The 18,974-nt window shown below is 43.5% G+C and overlaps 1 protein-coding gene across 1 annotated transcript in view; it reads right to left on the bottom strand.

Annotated features, from left to right (window-relative positions):
• cubn (cubilin (intrinsic factor-cobalamin receptor)) overlaps positions 1-18,974 on the bottom strand; it is a gene marked incomplete at its 5' end in the record, with an annotated part of 59,009 nt that overhangs the window by 17,437 nt on the left and 22,598 nt on the right. Inside the window, 20 exons of the mRNA XM_084151825.1 lie at positions 177-317; positions 533-739; positions 991-1,169; positions 1,439-1,613; positions 1,822-1,990; positions 4,451-4,641; positions 4,942-5,088; positions 5,475-5,672; positions 5,777-5,969; positions 6,238-6,419; positions 6,669-6,874; positions 7,098-7,230; positions 7,467-7,595; positions 8,028-8,141; positions 8,354-8,470; positions 8,713-8,869; positions 9,788-9,969; positions 10,078-10,246; positions 12,096-12,277; positions 17,261-17,420. Coding sequence (XP_084007951.1) covers positions 177-317; positions 533-739; positions 991-1,169; positions 1,439-1,613; positions 1,822-1,990; positions 4,451-4,641; positions 4,942-5,088; positions 5,475-5,672; positions 5,777-5,969; positions 6,238-6,419; positions 6,669-6,874; positions 7,098-7,230; positions 7,467-7,595; positions 8,028-8,141; positions 8,354-8,470; positions 8,713-8,869; positions 9,788-9,969; positions 10,078-10,246; positions 12,096-12,277; positions 17,261-17,420 — 3,331 coding nt within the window. The remainder of the gene's footprint in view (positions 1-176; positions 318-532; positions 740-990; positions 1,170-1,438; positions 1,614-1,821; positions 1,991-4,450; positions 4,642-4,941; positions 5,089-5,474; positions 5,673-5,776; positions 5,970-6,237; positions 6,420-6,668; positions 6,875-7,097; positions 7,231-7,466; positions 7,596-8,027; positions 8,142-8,353; positions 8,471-8,712; positions 8,870-9,787; positions 9,970-10,077; positions 10,247-12,095; positions 12,278-17,260; positions 17,421-18,974) is intronic.

Raw genomic sequence — 18,974 nt, 5'->3', positions numbered from 1 at the left:
ATTTCTAAAAACCTGTTTTTGCTTTGTCATTATGGGGTATTGTGTGTAGATTGATGAGGGGGAAAAAACTATTGAATCCATTTTAGAATAAGGCTGTAACGTAACAAAATGTGGAAAAAGTGAAGGGGTCTGAACTTTCCGAATGCACTGTAAATCTTAAATTAATTGTCTTGTACCTTCCACACTGGCCACAAAGGACAGACTGAATCCTGGGGCGTTTCCACTGCTGTCGGAGATAAACTTGACATAAGCAAAGCTGTCTCCTGTGTCCATAGGGGTAGGCATACTGTTCCCACAATGCTTTCCCAGGAGGCGCCCTGGAACAGGGCATACCGGCAACACATTCGTCAACTTTATTTCATCACATTAGACAAAATTAATTACACAAATTGACAAACTGAATTAGACTTCTTAGATAAGACATATAACACAACCGTATGTGCACACACCATTGTCATTTTTAGGCAGAACATTGTTAGAAACATGTCAAGAATCCGTACACATACAGCAGGTTATCTGAGAGATCTCTTACCTGAGGCATTGTACTCTCGTATCTCCACATAGTCACTGTTGCAGTCTACTGTGCTCTGGAGGCTGAAGTTGTTGTAGGAGAGGGTGAGGTAGTGTCCTGTAGGGCCCTCCAGGTACCACTGACAGGCTAAGTTGTCTGGGTAGTTAGCAGGGAAACCAGGGCTCTTGATGGTAACACTCTGGCCAGTGTAGGTGCCTCCACACGTGGCTGTGTTGGATTGAAAAGACCAAAAGCAAAGATTGAGATCCGGGTCATTCCAAGTATCTCCTGCATCTCTTGTAGAAGAGGCAGCAAAATACATCTGCTTTCTGAGTTATGTTTGATACTGTAACATACCCACTGAAAGGGTTCAAGGTCTATGTAGGTGTTAGGGTGTTTTTCAGAGAGCGTGTGAGCGTGTGTGAGACTGTATTTGAGAGTGTGGTGGAGTGGGTTGATTCTGTTCGAGTTACACTCACCGATGGAGTACTTGGCCTTGAAGCCCTTGTGTGTGATGCTGGCATCTGTGCGGAAGCGCAGGTACATGGTGGAGCCAGTGGAATGCTGGGTAGAGGGCCTGGTGTTGCCACACAGTTTAGCCATGGAGTCAGCATCAGAGGTGGCACCATCAAGGAGCTCAATGTAGTCATAGAAACAGCTGATGACAAAACATTGGGGGTAAATCTCATGAAATTGTTTTCTTCAAAAATTCAACAACAACAGAATGGTACAATATGTCTCTTGGATACAGTCTTATAGAAATACTGTCATACTCTGTGCTCATATATAAGAAACATACAGCGTTCTGTACTCAAATATAAGAAACATGACATAAGAAGTTATAACAAGTTAATACAAGTTAAAAGAAACATTATGAAGAATTACAACAGGACCATGATATCAAATGGGACATTAGTTTAGTCATACTTGGACGTAGGCTCGATGTCGAACTCATCCTCAAAGTCGATCTGGACAGACTCCCCGTTGGGCACGGTGATGACCCAGATACAGTCCACGTTCTGGGGGTAGTTCTGGGGGTAGTTGGGTGACGTGATGTAGCCTGGAGGGTCCGAGTCACTCAGCTCAATGCCTCCTCCACAAGCTACAGGCGGAGAGAAAATACATGTCATTGGGAAAATCTAGAAATCCTAAAGTATTTTCTCACATGCACTTTGACTTCTATGCTCATACGCCCAAAATACAGTGGTCTCAATCATGTAAAAACATACATTACAGTATTTCAATCTAAACCTTTTTGATTGTCTGTGTTATTAACATGTTATAACAAGTTACTGTTATTAAAGTCTCACCCTGGCTGTGGGCTTCAAAGGTCAGTTTGAAGCCGCTGCCCTCGTTGGTGGCGTCTGAGATGAATCGTATGTGGAGGTTGTTGTCTGTTGTCTGGGTGATGGAAGGGGGGCTGGTGCCACACAGACGACCCCCCAGAGAGGGGGCTGAGGCGTCTGGACCGTTCCTCAACTAAGACAGACAGGCGGCGGGTTGAACACACACACACACACACACACACACAGTAACGCACACACACACAGAGGGGTAAGGGTCATGTTACAATCCATATCACTCACTGGATAAATTGAATCTGTCAGAGCAGATCACTCTTCCTGGCTATAACAAGGTGTAGTACATTCTGTATAGCTGTGGCTTTCAGAATCATTTAGGAGACTGGTTCAAACCATTCATTATATATAATCAACCTGATCATGCTTCAAATAACGATTTGTCTAAGTAGCATCCATTGATATGATAAACAACTATCCAAGTTATATAAAATATTATAAATATGTCAACAGTGCATTTGATGTTAGAAAATATTCTATATCTACTCTATTATATTATACTCCATTCTACTATTTTCTATACTCTAATCTCATCTATTTTCTTATATTCTACTGGGCAATGCGCTTCTCTACTCTATTTGACTCTATTACAGTGCATTTGGAAAGTATTCAGACCCCTTACCTTTTTCCACATTTTGTTATGTTACAGCCTTATTCTAAAATGGATTCAATTATTATTTTTTTCTCAATCTACACGGGGCCTCTCGAGTGGCGCAGTGGTCTAAGGCACTGCATCGCTGTGCCACTATTGATCCTGGTTCGATTCCAGGCTCTGTCGCAGCTGGCCACGACCGGGAGACCCATGGGGAGGTGCACAATTGGCCCAGTGCCGTCCAGGGTAGGGGAGGGTTTGGCCGGCAGGCATGTTCTTGTCCCATTGCGCATTAGTGACTCCTGTGGCGGGTTGGGCACAGTGCACGCTGACTCGGTCGCCAGGTGTACAGTGTTTCCTCCGGCACATTGGTGCGGCTGGCTTCCGGGTTAAGCGGGCACTGTGTCAAGAAGCAGTGCGGCTAGGTTGGGTTGTGTTTCGGAGGACACACGACTCTCGACCTTCGCCTCTCCCGTATCCGTACGGGAGTTGCAGCGATGGGACAAGATGGTAACTACCAATTGGATAATACGAAAAAGGGGGTAAAATACACCAAAAAAAAAAATATTATATATAATAATCTAGACACAATGCCCTATAATGACAAAGTGAAAACAGGTTCTTAGAATCTTTGCATAAGTATTCACACCTATGAGACTCGATTCCATTGATCATCCTTGAGATGTTTCTACAACTTGATTGGAGTCCACCTGTGGTGAATTCAATTGATTGGACAGGATTTGGAAAGGCACACCTGTCTATATAAGGTCCCACAGTTGACAGTGCATGTCAGAGCAAAGAAACCAAGCCATAAAGTCGAAGGAATTGTCCATAAAGCTCCGAGACAGGATTGTGTCAAGGCACAGACCGGGGGAAGGGTACCAAAACATTTCTGAAGCATTGAAGGTCCCCAAGAACAAAGTGGCCTCCATCATTCGTAAATGAAAGAAGTTTGGAACCACCAAGATTCTTTCTAGAGCTGGCGGCCCGGCCAAACTGAGAAATCGGGGGAGAAGGGCCTTGGTCAGGGAGGTGACAGACCTCCAGAGTTCCTCTGTAGAGATGGGAGAACCTTCCAGAAGGACAACCATCTCTGCAGCACTCCACCAATCAGGCATTTATGGTAGAGTGGCCTGACAGAAGCCACTCCTCAGTAAAAGGTACATGACAGCCCGCTTGGAGTTTGCCAAAAGGCACCTAAAGACTCTCAGACCATGAGAAACAAGATTCTCTCGTCTGATGAAACCAAGATTGAACTCTTTTGCCTGAATGCCAAGTGTCACATCTGGAGGAAACCAGGCACTATCCCTACGGTGAAGCATGGTGGTGGCAGCATCTTGCTGTGGGGATATTTTTCAGCGGCAGGGACTTGAAGACTAGTCAGAATCGAGGGAAAGATGAATGCAGCAAAGTACAGAGAGATCCTTGATGAAAACCTGCACCAGAGCGCTCAGGACCTCAGACTGGGCCGAAGGTTCACCTTCCAACAGGACAACGACCCTAAGCACACAACCAAGACAATGCAGGAGTGGCTTGGGAACAAGTCTCTAAATGTCCTTGAGTGGCCCAGCCAGAGCCTGAACTTGAACCCGATTGAACATCTCTGGAGAGACCTGAAAATAGCTGTGCAGCGACGCTCCCCATCCAACCTGACAGAGCTTGAGAGGATCTGCAGAGAATGGGAGAAGCTCCCCAAATACAGGTGTGCCAAGCTTGTAGAGTCATACCCAAGAAAACTTAAGGCTGTAATCGCTGCCGAAGGTGCTTCAACAAAGTACTGAGTAAAAGGTCTGAATACTTATGTAAATGTTATATATCCGTTTTTTATTTGTAATACATTTGCACAAATTTCTAAAAACGTGTTTTTGCTTTGTCAGTGATTGATGAGGAGAAATAGCAATTTAATCAATTTTAGAATAAGGCTGAAACGTAGAAAAATTTGGAAAAAGTCCAGGGGTCTGAATACTTTCCGAATGCACTGTATCTCACCTCTAGGTAGTCTCCAGAGCTGCAGGCGGTGCCGAAGCCCTGGACCTGGAAGGGGCTCTGGATGTTAACAGACACTCTGAAGCCTGGGGTCACCATCACGTGCCAGCTACAGTCCAGATTGGACGGGTAGTTCTCGGGGTACCGTGGGGTGGAGAGCACACCCCTGTCTGCGTGCAGTAGACCACCACAACCTAGAAGGAGAATTAGAAAACAATAATTTTATTGTCACTTGTCAAAGAGATACTGAGAATTATATTTTTCCTTTAGATAAATACAGTCAATGATATCAGTATGATCTGCATTGTCAAAGTCATAGAGAAACAGAATCCAGGAAGATCAAAAACCTATGATACAAACCAATATGAAATCAACAGCCTGGATATTAAACTAAGACAGCAGCAAGGTTAAGAGAATGAGATGTCAACCAAGTTAGCAGGGTCAACAACATCCAGTGATTGGATTGGTTCAGAGAGGGTTGTGAGTGAGCTCACCCTTGGAGTAGGAAGCGTTGAAGCCCTTCCCAGAGACACTGCTGTCTGAGGTGAAGCGGAGGAACATGGAGTCCCCTGTAGAGTGGATGGGACCAGGCAGCTCACGGCCACACACAGTGTTCAGCAGGGGGGACAGGTTGGTCTCACCTGGAGGAGGAGAACACACACTGGGGTAAACATCAGGAACACAAAGGAAAGGACATGCAGTGATCACCGAGGAGATGTGTCCATTTGCTTAGCTAAAACATAAACACACTACACAGTGTTGTGGTAGTGACATACTGTCTCCCAGACACTAGAAAGTAAAACTTCAGTGTTTTACGCTTCACACAAAGCTGATTAACCAGTAGTCTAGTATAAAGGTCTTACTAAACCATGGTCTTGTTCAGTTTGCACGAAACAGAAGAAAACAGAGTGAAACAAACATGTACTATCTGAACTTGTCCAATGAGAAATACTTGATTTTCCTACAAAAAGTTTTGCTATGGTGTGGCCTAATGAACAGGATCCAGGCCTCTCTCTCACGCACTCACCATCCCTGATGACCAGGCTGTCGTAGTAGCAGGTGGGGTAGTCCTCCATGTCCAGAGACAGCAAGTTGAGCTCCACGATAGAGTCAGGGGAACGGATGACCCAGGTACACTCCAGGTTAGGGTCATAGCTGTCTGGCCAGCCGGGGGAGAAGAGGAACCTGGGGCTGTCGCCTGGCATCAGAGCCCCCCCACATGCACCTACATACAGAGAGAGCGATAGAAATGAGTATAGTAACACACACGGATGGGTGCATGGACGGGTGCACAAACACCCACACGCACAGACTGGCTTAAACACACACCTGGTGCTATGGTGGGAAGGGGTCCAGAGCTCTGTATGGCTGACCATTCAATGAGGAAGCCTCTTCCCCCCAACACAGAGTCGGACTGGAACTCTAGAGTCACAGTGCTGCCGGAGCTACTGACCGAGGCGGGCAGGGATAGACCACAGAACGTCCCCAGGGAGTAGGCATGGATATTGGGCCCGTCAAATATCTGACCACACACAGAGAGAGAGGTTAGAAGTAAAAGACTGGGTAATGGTTTATAGTTCCCGATATAACTTTCTTATATTGTATTAGTATTATATTATATCATGTTTACAGTACCCCCTATTACAACAAACACAACAATGAGTTTTCAAGGATGATAGTGATCTAACGTTTACTAATATCAAAATGAGATGACTTTTGGGGATGTTTTCAATTCTATGAAGGGAAGAGGTTGTCATTTCAAAAGAATCAGTCGCCTAAATGATGCACACCTTAAGCTGGTCATAGTAGCAGTCGTACAGGTCCTCGATGTCGATGTCTAGGAAGTGGATCTGGATGTAGTCGTCTCCGGGTACAGTGATGGTCCAGCGGTAGTCTGCATTGTTGGGGTATGTCCGGGGGTACAGGGGAGACGCTATCTGTCCTGACGTACCTGTGATGTCATTCCCATACACTGGAGAAGGAGAGACCACATGTCCTATGTTTAGCATACTGAGTGTATGACTAGATGCATCTAAAGCTAATGTACTGTATCTTGTCATTGAAAGACTTTGATAGACCATCGACAGGGATGTGATGCATGCATGGCGTTAACAGAAAGGAAAAGCATCTGAAGAGATGCATTGTGTCATCGAGAGAGTGGAATGTACAGTAAGACACTACGGTGTGCACGAGCCCACAAAACCCCAACACACACACTCACAGTGGGAGAAGGTAGCTCTGAATCCAGCTCCGCTGAGAGAGGAGTCTGAGCGGAACTTGACCCACAGGACGTGGCCAATCAGAGACGTGTAGTTGGAGGGGAGGGAGTCCCCACAGAACCGACCAACCAGAGCGCCTGTAGAGTTTCCCTCCCGGATCTCCAGGTAATCGTTGTTACAGTCAGAACTCTGCTGCAGCTGGAACATTCTGGCACAGGAGAGGTAAATAATAACTATTAGCGTAGTCATGACTTTATTGATATGTAATGACCTATGTAATAACACTGTTATAACCACTTTATTTAGAACTTATTCCATACTTATTCCAGTATAATAAATATACTCAGTATACGTAGAAGATGCAATAGGTAGGCATTTGTTCTTATGTAATAACCTATGTAATAACTGCGTGATAAGTATAGGAGACTTACATGAAGGAGAGCTGGAGGCGGTTGCCAGGGGAGCTGGTGATGGTCCAGACACACTCCACGTTGGGAGGGTAGGCATCAGGGTAGTTAGGACTGTTGAAGGCCCCTGTCTCCATGATCAAGTCCCCTCCACAGCCTGGGAGAGGAAGACAGGGTTAGGATTAGTGAGAGGAGGGTTAGGGTAAGTCACTGTCAGAACTGATCACTGTCAGATGTATTCTCTATGGAGATTGCTACAAAGATAGGCAATAGATAGCAGTAGATATGTGGAATCAAACTACATTTCTGAAGGTACTTTAAGACCTTATGTGACACAACCATTGGGTCCCACTAATAGTTGACCATTCTGACAAATGCAGCTAGATGCATTACTTGAGGTGGAGCCTGTGTAGGTTGCTCTGAAGCCCTTCATGGCGACAGAGGAGTCAGAGACAAAGTTGACAACCAGGGCGTTGCTGAACGATGTGACTGGGTGAGGGATCTCAGTCCCACAGTAGCGACCTGAGGGGAAAATAAATATCACCACAATTAACATGGAAAACATATCTATCTCACTGTGTTGGAGTAGTATTCAGTAATACTTCAACACAGTATATTTTCATGAAGAGAGATGTTATTTCATGTTAAAGGCCATGTGCTGCAACAATGACATTACCCTTTACACTCATGGGAATTGGCCTTTATGAGCTCTGATGTCATTTATAGCATGTTACTATACAGCCACAGCGCTCTAATTTAGGAGGTGATCAGCGCTCAAATCTGCCATTTTCAACCCATATATGGTTTTGAGTGTAAAGGGTTACACAGTCTCTGTTATATCCCCTGTTCTTGTTTATATTCTTCTATAGTTTGCAGCCTCAGAGGATCAGTATCCATTGTCTAGCACTGATCTGTATTCTTCTGTAATATTCACTCCCTGTAACATGACCTTACCAATGACTGGTGCCATGTAGTTATCTCCATCTAGGATCTCCACAGCGTCATGGGAACAGTTGGAGTTGAGACTCTCCAGCTCAAAGTCCGTAAACGACAGGGTCACATGGTTGACTATGCAGTGGGTAGAGTGTAGAAAGAGAAAACAAGACACAGCATGACTTCAGTTTGTTACTGATAACTATCAATTACATTGTTTTTATATTGTAAAGTACCATTGGTCAACGCCATGGTAATCACCAAAGATGGCAGGCCATTGAAATGAATGGGAGCTGTAGTGCAGTGGATAGAGTGGTGTGTCTCTGTGATGTGATTGGCTAACTGACATGGCAACTGAGCCTTGATGATCCAACTGCAGTTCTGATTGGCTGGGTAGACAGCAGGATACCGTGGCGACGCGATGGCCCCGCCCACGTCATCTGTCAAGAAGGTTGCTCCACAAGCTGAGAGAAATAAAAGTTTTTTAACAACAAGAATCCAAACAAAAATCTACACTTTTATAGCAAAAGGCAATGATTCAGAACTTTTAAACAAATATTGTTCAATGCTGGAGCAGACTTCGTCCACATAAATATATTTGTAATGAACCAGAAATGTGTTCAATGTCTCAATAACAGCTAAGAGAGGTACAGCATATGTATCAATATGTGTATCTATTGCCATGCGAGCTGTGCTGATGACCCACCCTCGGAGAAGGTGGCGGCAAAGCCCCGGTGGTTGAGGCTGGCATCAGATCTGAACCGCACAAAGATGGTGTTCTGGGTGGAGGTGATGGGGGAGGGCCGGGTCTGACCACACACTTGACCCAGCAGCGGAGCAGACATACTGGGTCCATCATAGATCTACACACACACACACACACCACACACACACACACACACACACACACACACACACACACACACACACACACACACACACACACACACACACACACACACACACACACACACACACACACACACACACACACACACACACAGTAAAGATGAGAAGTTGATGTTCAGAATGGAAAATATGGAATAGGACTGGAATAATTTCTGTTTCCTGTAGTTCGTGTCTCGCAATGATCACAATTAAGTGAGAAAATGACATATGATCGGTCATTCGCCAGCTCTTTATTTGATTCATATGGGGGCTTTTCAAAGGATAACTATTCTGTTGGCTACCTCAATGCAGTTTTTCATTGCATCTTGTATCTTACACACTGAATGCTCTTTCGCATAAACTGAAGGCTACTTGTTTCCCTGAACAGAATCTGTAGCACTAGCTTGTATCACAGACCACTAGGGCACTTGACCAGTGGAACATCAGAGACATCACATAATTTCGGTGGTACTGTCTTCCCTTTACTGTGTTAATAATGGGCCGTGGAATGTGACAAGAAGATGGCCAAACCACAGAGAGACAAAGAGCTCTACTCTGTTTGTGGTTTGTCTCTCTGTGATGGGGGGATGGAACAAAGGCCACTTAGAATGACAGAGGCAGTGGGAGGGACAGACTGGAAACTGCCCTCAGAACAGTAGTTGATATTTCAATAGAATGTAATAATAATAATAATAATAAATGTCTCTGTGTTCAGATGCCAAGCTTCTTTCAGAGGACCATGACATCTGTTAGTGTGGACATGCCAATACCCTGACATTGAGAGAGATAGCGGCATAAAGAGAGTAGAACCACAATCACATTCCAAATGTCCTACTCATCCCAGAAGTATAAATACCATTAACACGTCATCATTCATAAAGTAAGTCACTCACAGCTACATGGTCCCACTGGCACATGGAGTGGAGCTCTATGTCCAGGTCAGTGAAGTTGAAGAGGACCCGGTGGCCTACGTCCACTGAGATGGTCCAGGAACAGTCCACCGTGTTGGGGTAGTTGGCGGGGTAGTTGGGGGAGTGGATCTCTCCACTGGGGGCCTTGATCGGACCTCCACAACCTGGGGAGGAAGAGAGGAGAGTGGGGAGGAAGCGGGATTTAGTGAAAACGTGTATGTATTTGTGTGTATGTGCAGTACAGTATGTGTCTACAGCCAACTATCACCCACCTCCCTGGACCTCGACCCAGCTGGCATTGAACCCTCGGCCACTGACATAGGGGTCAGACTTGAAGCGGACTGTGACCATGTTCCCCGTGCTGGACACCTGGAGGGGGCTGGAGGTTGTTGTGCAGAGCTGGGCTAGCCTTGGGGCTGAAAGGTCAGGGCCTCCGTATACCTGTGGAAAGACAGGGGTTAGAGGTTAAAGGTCAGAGGTTCAGGGGTTAAGGAAGATACAGTTAAATGGTGGAGGTTGTGCAGAGCTGGGCGAGACAGAGAGCTGACAGGTCTGGACCTGTATACACCTGTAGAGAGACAGGGTTTAGGGGTTAGTGTTTGGGTCACAAAGATTGTACAGTAGAGATCACTGGGTTTTACGGCATACAGCCATAAATATTACGCTGAGTGTACAAAACATTAGGAACACCTGCTCTTTCCATGACAGACTGACCAGGTGAAAGCTATGATCCCTTATTGATGTCACCTATTAAATCAAATCAAATTTTATTGGTCGCATACACCTATTTAGCAGATGATATTGCGGGTGTACCGAAATGCTTGTGTTTCTACCTCCAACAGTGCAGTAATATCTAACAATACACACCAATCTAAAAGTAAAAGAATGGAATTAAGTAATATTAGTACGAGCAATGTCGGAGTATATATATATATATATATATATATATATATATATATATATATATATATATGTGATGGGATGTTTAGACATTGTGGACAGTATGTGGATAGAATATGTAGTATCTGAAGAATACGTTGGATAGAATAGTATATGTACAGCAATGGTTGAATAGGATGGCCTTGACTAATATACAGTATATACATATGAAATGGGTAAAACAGTATGTAAACATTATTAAAGTGACCAGTGTTCCATTATTAAAGTGACCAGTGTTCCATTCAATAAGTGTAGATGAAGGGGAGGAGACAGGTTAAATAATGATTTTGAAGCCTTGAGACAATTGAGACATGGATTGTGTATGTGTGCCATTCAGAGGGTGAATCAGCAAGACAAAAGGTTTAAGTGCCTTTGAACGGGGTATGGTAGTAGGTGCCAGGCGCACTGGTTTGAGTGTGTCAAGAACTGCAATGCTGCTGGGGTTTTTCCCGCACAACAGTTTCCTGTGTGTATCAAGAATGGTCCACTACTCAAAGGACATGCAGTCAACTTGACACAACTGTGGAAAGCATTGGATTCAACATGGGCCGGCATCCCTGTGGAAAGCTTGACACCTTGTAGAGTCTATGCCCCGATGAATTAAGGCTGTTCTGAGGGCAAAAGGGGGTGCAACTCAATATTAGGAAGGTGTTCCTAATGTTTTGTACACTCAGTGTACATACAACCTAATGTAGCAACAACGGGCCATTGAAGGGTACAAAGACCGTACAGAATGCACATTCGGACTTTCACTGCATATTTAGAGCTGAGGTTATCACTTAACTATGTTCATGTCCTCATCTATGCTCATTTGTCTGGTTTAAAAATAGGACACATGGGAATCAAATTAGCTAATTGTCAGACCATCCTTTAAAATGTTTTGCTGGTCTACAGATTGTGTCCACAACAACAAACATATTTGGTCAGTTACAGGACAGGAAGAAGCAGCTGATAACCACATGATGATGAAGTGACATTTGTGGGAAGTTAGGGTGAAGACACTGAATGACCCTGAGGGACTGTGGGTAGTTTGGCGGTGGCGGGGTGAGTCCAGTGTTGGAGGCAGTTGGACCAGATAAAGGCCAGCTAGCTAGCTCTCTAAGCTGTGATTTCCAGGTCATTTCTGCCCCGCTGGCTCCATTCACTGTTCTGTCTGGTGGAAGTCAGCATTCCACTGGCGTGAGCTACTCCGCGCTAGGCCCTCTGGGTACAGCTAGCACAGGAGTAAGCACAACACAAATCTGGCATACACCACGCAGTATCAAACACACACTCACTAAGACCCACACCAACACAAACACAGGCACACACGGACACCGACACACACATTGACACACCACACACACATTACCTCCAGTACGTCATAGTTGCAGTCAGGGTGGTACTCCACATCAAACTCATAGATGGTGATGGTGATGCTGCTTCCTGTGGCAGTCTGGATGTGCCAGATACACTCTCTGTTCTCTGGGTATCTGTTGGGGTATCCTGGGCTGTTGAAGGAGCCCGTGGGACCAGACAGATCCCCACCACAACCTGTAGGGGGCCACACTGAGTCAGTAAGGCTGATGGAGATAAGGGGTGGGTTCCACTAATTTCTCCTTTCACCTGAAGAGTATACTTGCTCACCACTTCCCACAAATCTAAAATAATTGGATTGTTGAAGGTATGGGCTAGTGGGAGTTTCCACCATATTTGCTATACCAGTCATTTCCTTTCAAATCAGTGATGATTTATTGGGCAAAAGCCCATCTGAAATTAGCCCACCCAACTACCTCATCCCCATATTGTTATTTATTTTGCTCATTTGCACCCCAGTATCTCTATTTGCACATCATCTCTTGCACATCTATCATTCCAGTGTTAATACTAAATTGTAATTAATTTGCACTATGGCCTATGGCCTTACCTCCATAACTTGCTACATTTGCACACACTGTATATACAGTGGGGGAAAAGCCACCAATTGTGCAAGTTCTCCCACTTAAAAAGATGAGAGAGGCCTGTAATTTTCATCATAGGTACACGTCAACTATGACAGACAAAATGAGGAAAGAAAATCCAGAAAATCACATTGTAGGATTTTTAATGAATTTATTTGCAAATGATGGTGGAAAATAAGTATTTGGTCAATAACAAAAGTTTCTCAATACTTTGTTATATACCCTTTGTTGGCAATGACACAGGTCAAACGTTTTCTGTAAGTCTTCACAAGGTTTTCACACACTGTTGCTGGTATTTTGGCCCATTCCTCCATGCAGATCTCCTCTAGAGCAGTGATGTTTTGGGGCTGTCGCTGGGCAAAACGGACTTTCAACTCCCTCCAAAGATTTTCTATGGGGTTGAGATCTGGAGACTGGCTAGGCCACTCCAGGACCTTGAAATGCTTCTTACGAAGCCACTCCTTCGTTGCCCGGGTGGTGTGTTTGGGATCATTGTCATGCTGAAAGACCCAGCCACGTTTCATCTTCAATGCCCTTGCTGATGGAAGGAGGTTTTCACTCAAAATCTCACGATACATGGCCCCATTCATTCTTTCCTTTACATGGATCAGTCGTCCTGGTCCCTTTGCAGAAAAACAGCCCCAAAGCATGATGTTTCCACCCCCATGCTTCACAGTAGGTATGGTGTTCTTTGGATGCAACTCAGCATTCTTTGTCCTCCAAACACGACAAATTGAGTTTTTACCAAAAAGTTATATTTTGGTTTCATCTGACCATATGACATTCTCCCAATCCTCTTCTGGATCATCCAAATGCACTCTAGCAAACTTCAGACGGGCCTGGACATGTACTGGCTTAAGCAGGGGGACACGTCCTGCACTGCAGGATTTGAGTCCCTGGCGGCGTAGTGTGTTACTGATGGTAGGCTTTGTTACTTTGGTCCCAGCTCTCTGCAGGTCATTCACTAGGGTGGTTCTAGGATTTTTGCTCACCGTTCTTGTGATCATTTTGACCCCACAGGGTGAGATCTTGCGTGGAGCCCCAGATCGAGGGAGATTATCAGTGGTCTTGTATGTCTTCCATTTCCTAATAATTGCTCCCACAGTTGATTTCTTCAAACCAAGCTGCTTACCTATTGCAGATTCAGTCTTCCCAGCCTGGTGCAGGTCTACAATTTTGTTTCTGGTGTCCTTTGACAGCTCTTTGGTCTTGGCCATAGTGGAGTTCGGAGTGTGACTGTTTGAGGTTGTGGACAGGTGTCTTTTATACTGATAACAAGTTCAAACAGGTGCCATTAATACAGGTAACGAGTGGAGGACAGAGGAGCCTCTTAAAGAAGAAGTTACAGGTCTGTGAGAGCCAGAAATGTTGCTTGTTTGTAGGTGACCAAATACTTATTTTCCACCATAATTTGCAAATAAATTCATAAAAAATCCTACAATGTGATTTTCTGGATTTTTTTCCCTCAATTTGTCTGTCATAGTTGACGTGTACCTATGATGAAAATTACAGGCCTCTCTCATCTTTTTAAGTGGGAGAACTTGCACAATTGGTGGCTGACTAAATACTTTTTTCCCCACTGTATATTTTCTGTTGTATTTTTGACTTTATGTTTTGTTTACCCCATATGTAACTCTGTGTTGTTGTTTTTATCGCACTGCTTTGCTTTATCTTGGCCAGGTTGTAAATGAGAACGTGTTCTCAACTGGCTTACCTGGTTAAATAAAGGTTAAATAAACAAAATAAAAAAAGGGAAGTGAACAAGTGCAAGATGGGAGGAAGGAGAGGTAATTGGGACATAGTAATGCTGGTTAGTGTTGGTCACATAGACTAATAATGACAAAAAGCCGCCTGTCATTAAGGTGTGTAATTTCATAGATCAAAGGTATCAATTAATATACTATTTAGCCTGTTAGATCAAAGGTGTCAATTAATATACTATTTAGCCCGTTAGATCAAAAGGTATCAATTAATATACTATTTAGCCCGTTATATCAAAGGTGTCAATTAATATACTATTTAGCCGTTAGATCAAAAGTATCAATTAATATACTACACTTTACATTTACATTTTAGTCATTTAGCAGACGCTCTTATCCAGAGCGACTTACAGTTAGTGAGTGCATACATGTTTTTTATTTTATTTTTTCATACTGGAATCGAACCCACAACCCTGGCGTTGCAAATGCCATGCTCTACCAACTGAGCTACATCCCTGCCGGCCATTCCCTCCCTTACCCTGGACGACGCTGGGCCAATTGTGCGCCGCCCCATGGGTCTCCCGGTCGCGGCCGGCTACGACAGAGCCTGGATTCGAACCAGGATCTCTAGTGGCACAGCGCCACTCGGGAGACTATTTAGCTGTTAGATCAAAGGTATCAATTAATATACTATTTAGCCCGTTAGACATGTAATTTTTTTCTTAGTCTGAAAACTGGTTGATTCAAAATTGCCTCCTTCATAGACTGAGCTCACCTTAATTCTCTGCTGTTTTGTCCATTATTGATAAGCTCTGTAATTTCTCAACCTATGGCCCTTAAAACACTTCTACTTGCTATACCATAGCTCAAGCATTGGAGTTGAGTGCCAGTGTGAGGCAGGTGGAGCCTAGTTGACTAGAGTCTTAAAGCTTGATATTCATATTTCTCCAGGTCTTACATCCCAACTGAGCATCACAGTGGCTGACCAGGTGGGGGAGCTGAAGCAGAATGCAGGTAACATTGTATCATTTACTGAGTCTGTGGTCATGACAGTTATTTTATTTAAAGATTATGTGAGTATCATCATTGCCATTCCAAATCGTACAGTATTATCCCCTGAGCATACTGTATGCACAAGCAGTCAAATTATGATTTGGGAATATTATTAATTATCAATGTCCATTATTTTCATCAAATAATTGTATGTTGAAAGGGTTAGCCTAACTTCCTTTCCCAATGTTTGGATGAGATATGCTAATACTGTAACTGTTCACTATAGTTTGTTACAGCATTTATCAAGAGTGATTATATCACGCAAGTTGCAACACTTTGCATGTACCCCAGCCAAACCAAAGGTGGCATTCTCAGCTGGACTAGGTGTCGGGTACTTCGGACCCTACAAAACGTTAACCACCCTGATCTACAGCAAGGTCTTCACCAACATCGGCGATGCTTAGAGCCCAAATACAGGTAATCTCCACATAGTGATGAATGAAGACAACTGCATTATGGTCTATCGTACAACGTGTGACAGTTGCTTAGACGTCTGCATGCATCTCTATCACTTCACATACTATCATATCTATAATGCAGGCCAATGTTGTACATTGCTGATGAAAATGTGTCAATTACTTGTAACTTCTATGGGAAACGGTGCTGGCGACTGGGCTAGTGTATCTAATGGGATCACTGTGCAGTTGGAGGGGAATGAGATCTATGTTCATCTATTGGAATCTACATGGGTCTATGACGATCAAGATCATTTCAGCAACTTCAATGGCATCCTGCTATTCACTCAGTAAATCTCACAGTGTTGTGGAATAGAAGTAAAGCAGGGGACAGAATTGCTGAGCGATCAGTCTGTACTGAACAAATAGTAAAAATGATATGTACACTGTATGTGTTGTGTGAATGCAAATGTCCGTAATTGTGCAACGAAGAGCACAAGCAATTAATCTGTAAACGACTTTGAGCTAATTACAACTCCTTTAATATTAACTAAATTGTAGTGTAATCCTTTATGAAAAATCAACAGGAATGTTGGCCTCTAAACTTTGTGGTGTCTCTTATCTTCTATAAGCCTCTTACAGCTTTCAAGGTAGTCTTGATCTAACTTTTCCTTTGGTGAAAAACATGAGGGACAAAGTGGGGGTATTTTCCCAGACTAGCTCTGTGTTGCAAATCATTGAATATCCCTGAAACATGGATTACTTTAAATTAGGTTGCCAAGACTGAATGTACCAATCTAACACTTTGGTAATTAAGGATGCAGCTAGAGTAGAGACAAAAAGGGATGAAATTGAACGAAATTAGTATTTTATGACAAATGCATATTCTTCCACAAGCGGTCCCATTTCACAATTTCTCTTGCCAATGGCCATTCAGTCGTATACTAAATAATTCAACACAGAGCATGTTGGCTGTGCTTTAGGCCTATTTACAGTGAATCGTACAGTAACAGTGAGTGTTTGGGCCAGGCCCTTTCCTATGTGGGCGTGAGGGCAGGGGGAGTTCCCAGAGCTGTTTGGGAAAAAAGTGAGGAGAAGGAACAGATGACATCATAATGGAACACAGCAGTAAGAGGAAGGGGGGGGCGTGGTATTTGTGGTCCCTCTTCGATCTAGCTAGTACAACTTCATATTCATACTAACAGTCAGACCTGGTTTTAAATACTATTTGAAATCTTTGCTCTAGCTTACCTGGAGTGGCAGATGGGCGGGGTTTGCTGGTCAAAAGTACTGCACTATGAAGGGAATAGGGTGCTATTTTGGACACAGCCAGTTTGTTGTGTATGGTTGTTATGGTTCTATTACTTATAGTCATATTGTGGTTGTGTTGTGGTGCAAGAGCTAGTTGTGGTTGTGTTATGGTCTCACCGTTCTGGTACCAGAGCATCTGGAAGCCCGTCATGGCAATTGATGAGTCAGTGCGGAACACCACGTGAAGGGAGGAGCTAGTGGTGGTGTTGGCCGGAGGGGGCGTGTTCCCACAGTACGAGCCAATCAGAGGGGCTTGATCGTTGGGACCGTTGTACAGCTGGGGGAAATATCGAGACAGGTTAGGAACTGTTAGCTATTCTGAGAAAATTGAATAAATGTTAGAATAAAGCTACAAATATAAACATACACATATTTGGCTAGCTTCACAGGACTTCAGAGCTACAGGAGATGTATAGAAATTCAAACAGATGTACTAAAATCCTGACATATGGTTTCCTATTCTCATGGAAAACATATTGTATTAGTGGTGAGGTGGTGACAATGCAACAATAAGCTCCATTGTCTTGGCATGATGTGTTCTTATGTAACAGACCAGAACAGAGAAAGGGGAGGAGAGAGGAGATGGGATTCATGAATCCTGACATATTCTGAGGCCTGAAAGGGAGGTGGAAACTGGGGGGGTCTAATCTAAGAAGTGCAGTGCCTTCAGAAAGTATTCACACTCCTTGACTTTTTCCTAATTTTGTTGTGTTACAGCCTGAATTTAAAATGGATTAAATAGAGATTTTGTGTCACTGGCTTACAAACAATACCCCATAATGTCAGTGGAATTATTAATACAAAAATAAAAGCTAAGTATTCAAGCCCTTTGTTATTGCAAGCCTAAATACGTTCAGCAGTAAAAAAAAGTTATTAACATGTCACATAATTAGTTGCATGGACTCCCTCTGTGTGCAATAATAGTGTTTAACATGATTTCTGAATGACTACCTCATTTCTGTAACCTGAACATAGTTATTTGTAAGGTCTCTCAGTTGAGCAATCCATTTCAAAACACAGATTCAACCACAAAGTCCAGTGAGGTATTCTAATGCCTCGCAAAGAAGCACACCTATTGGTAGATGGGTAAAAATAGAAGTCATTAAATGGTGAAGTCATTAATTACACTTTGGATGGTGTATCAATACACCCAGTCACTACACAGATACAGGCGTCCTACCTAACTCAGTTGCCAAAGAGGAAGGAAACCGCTCAGGGATTTCAGGGATTTCACCATGAGGCCAATGGTTTAAAACAGTTACAGAGTTTAATAGCTGTGATAGGAGATAACTGAGGATGGATCAACAACATTGTAGTTACTCCACAATACTAACCTAAATGACTGAGAGAAAAGAAGGAAACCAGTACAGAATAAAAATATTCCAAAACATGCAACATGTTTACAATAAGACACTACAGTAAAACTGTAGTGTACAGTAAAACTGCAAAACATGTGGCAAAGAAATTTACTTTATGAATACAAAGCGTTATGTTTGGGGCAAATCCAACACAACACATCACTGACTACCATTCTTCATATTTCAAGCATGGTGGTGGCTGCATCATGTTATGGGTATGCTTGTCATCGGCGAAGGACTAAAAATAAATGGAATAGAGTTAAGCACAGACAAAATCCTTGAGGAAAACCTGGTTCAGTCTGCTTTCCAACAGACACTGGGAGACAAATTCACCTTTCAGCAGGACAATAACCTAAAACACAAGGCCAAACATTCACAGGAGTTTCTTACCAAGACGACATTGAATGTTCCTGAGTGACCTAGTTACAGTTAGTCTTAAATCGGTTTGAAAATCTATGGCAAGACTTGAAAAT

The sequence above is a fragment of the Coregonus lavaretus genome, assembly GCF_964263955.1.
Source record: "Coregonus lavaretus genome assembly, chromosome: 34".
Taxonomy (NCBI): Eukaryota; Metazoa; Chordata; class Actinopteri; order Salmoniformes; family Salmonidae; genus Coregonus; species Coregonus lavaretus.
The sequence above is the reverse complement of the archived record's forward strand: the minus strand, read 5'-3'. Positions and strand labels throughout refer to the sequence as shown.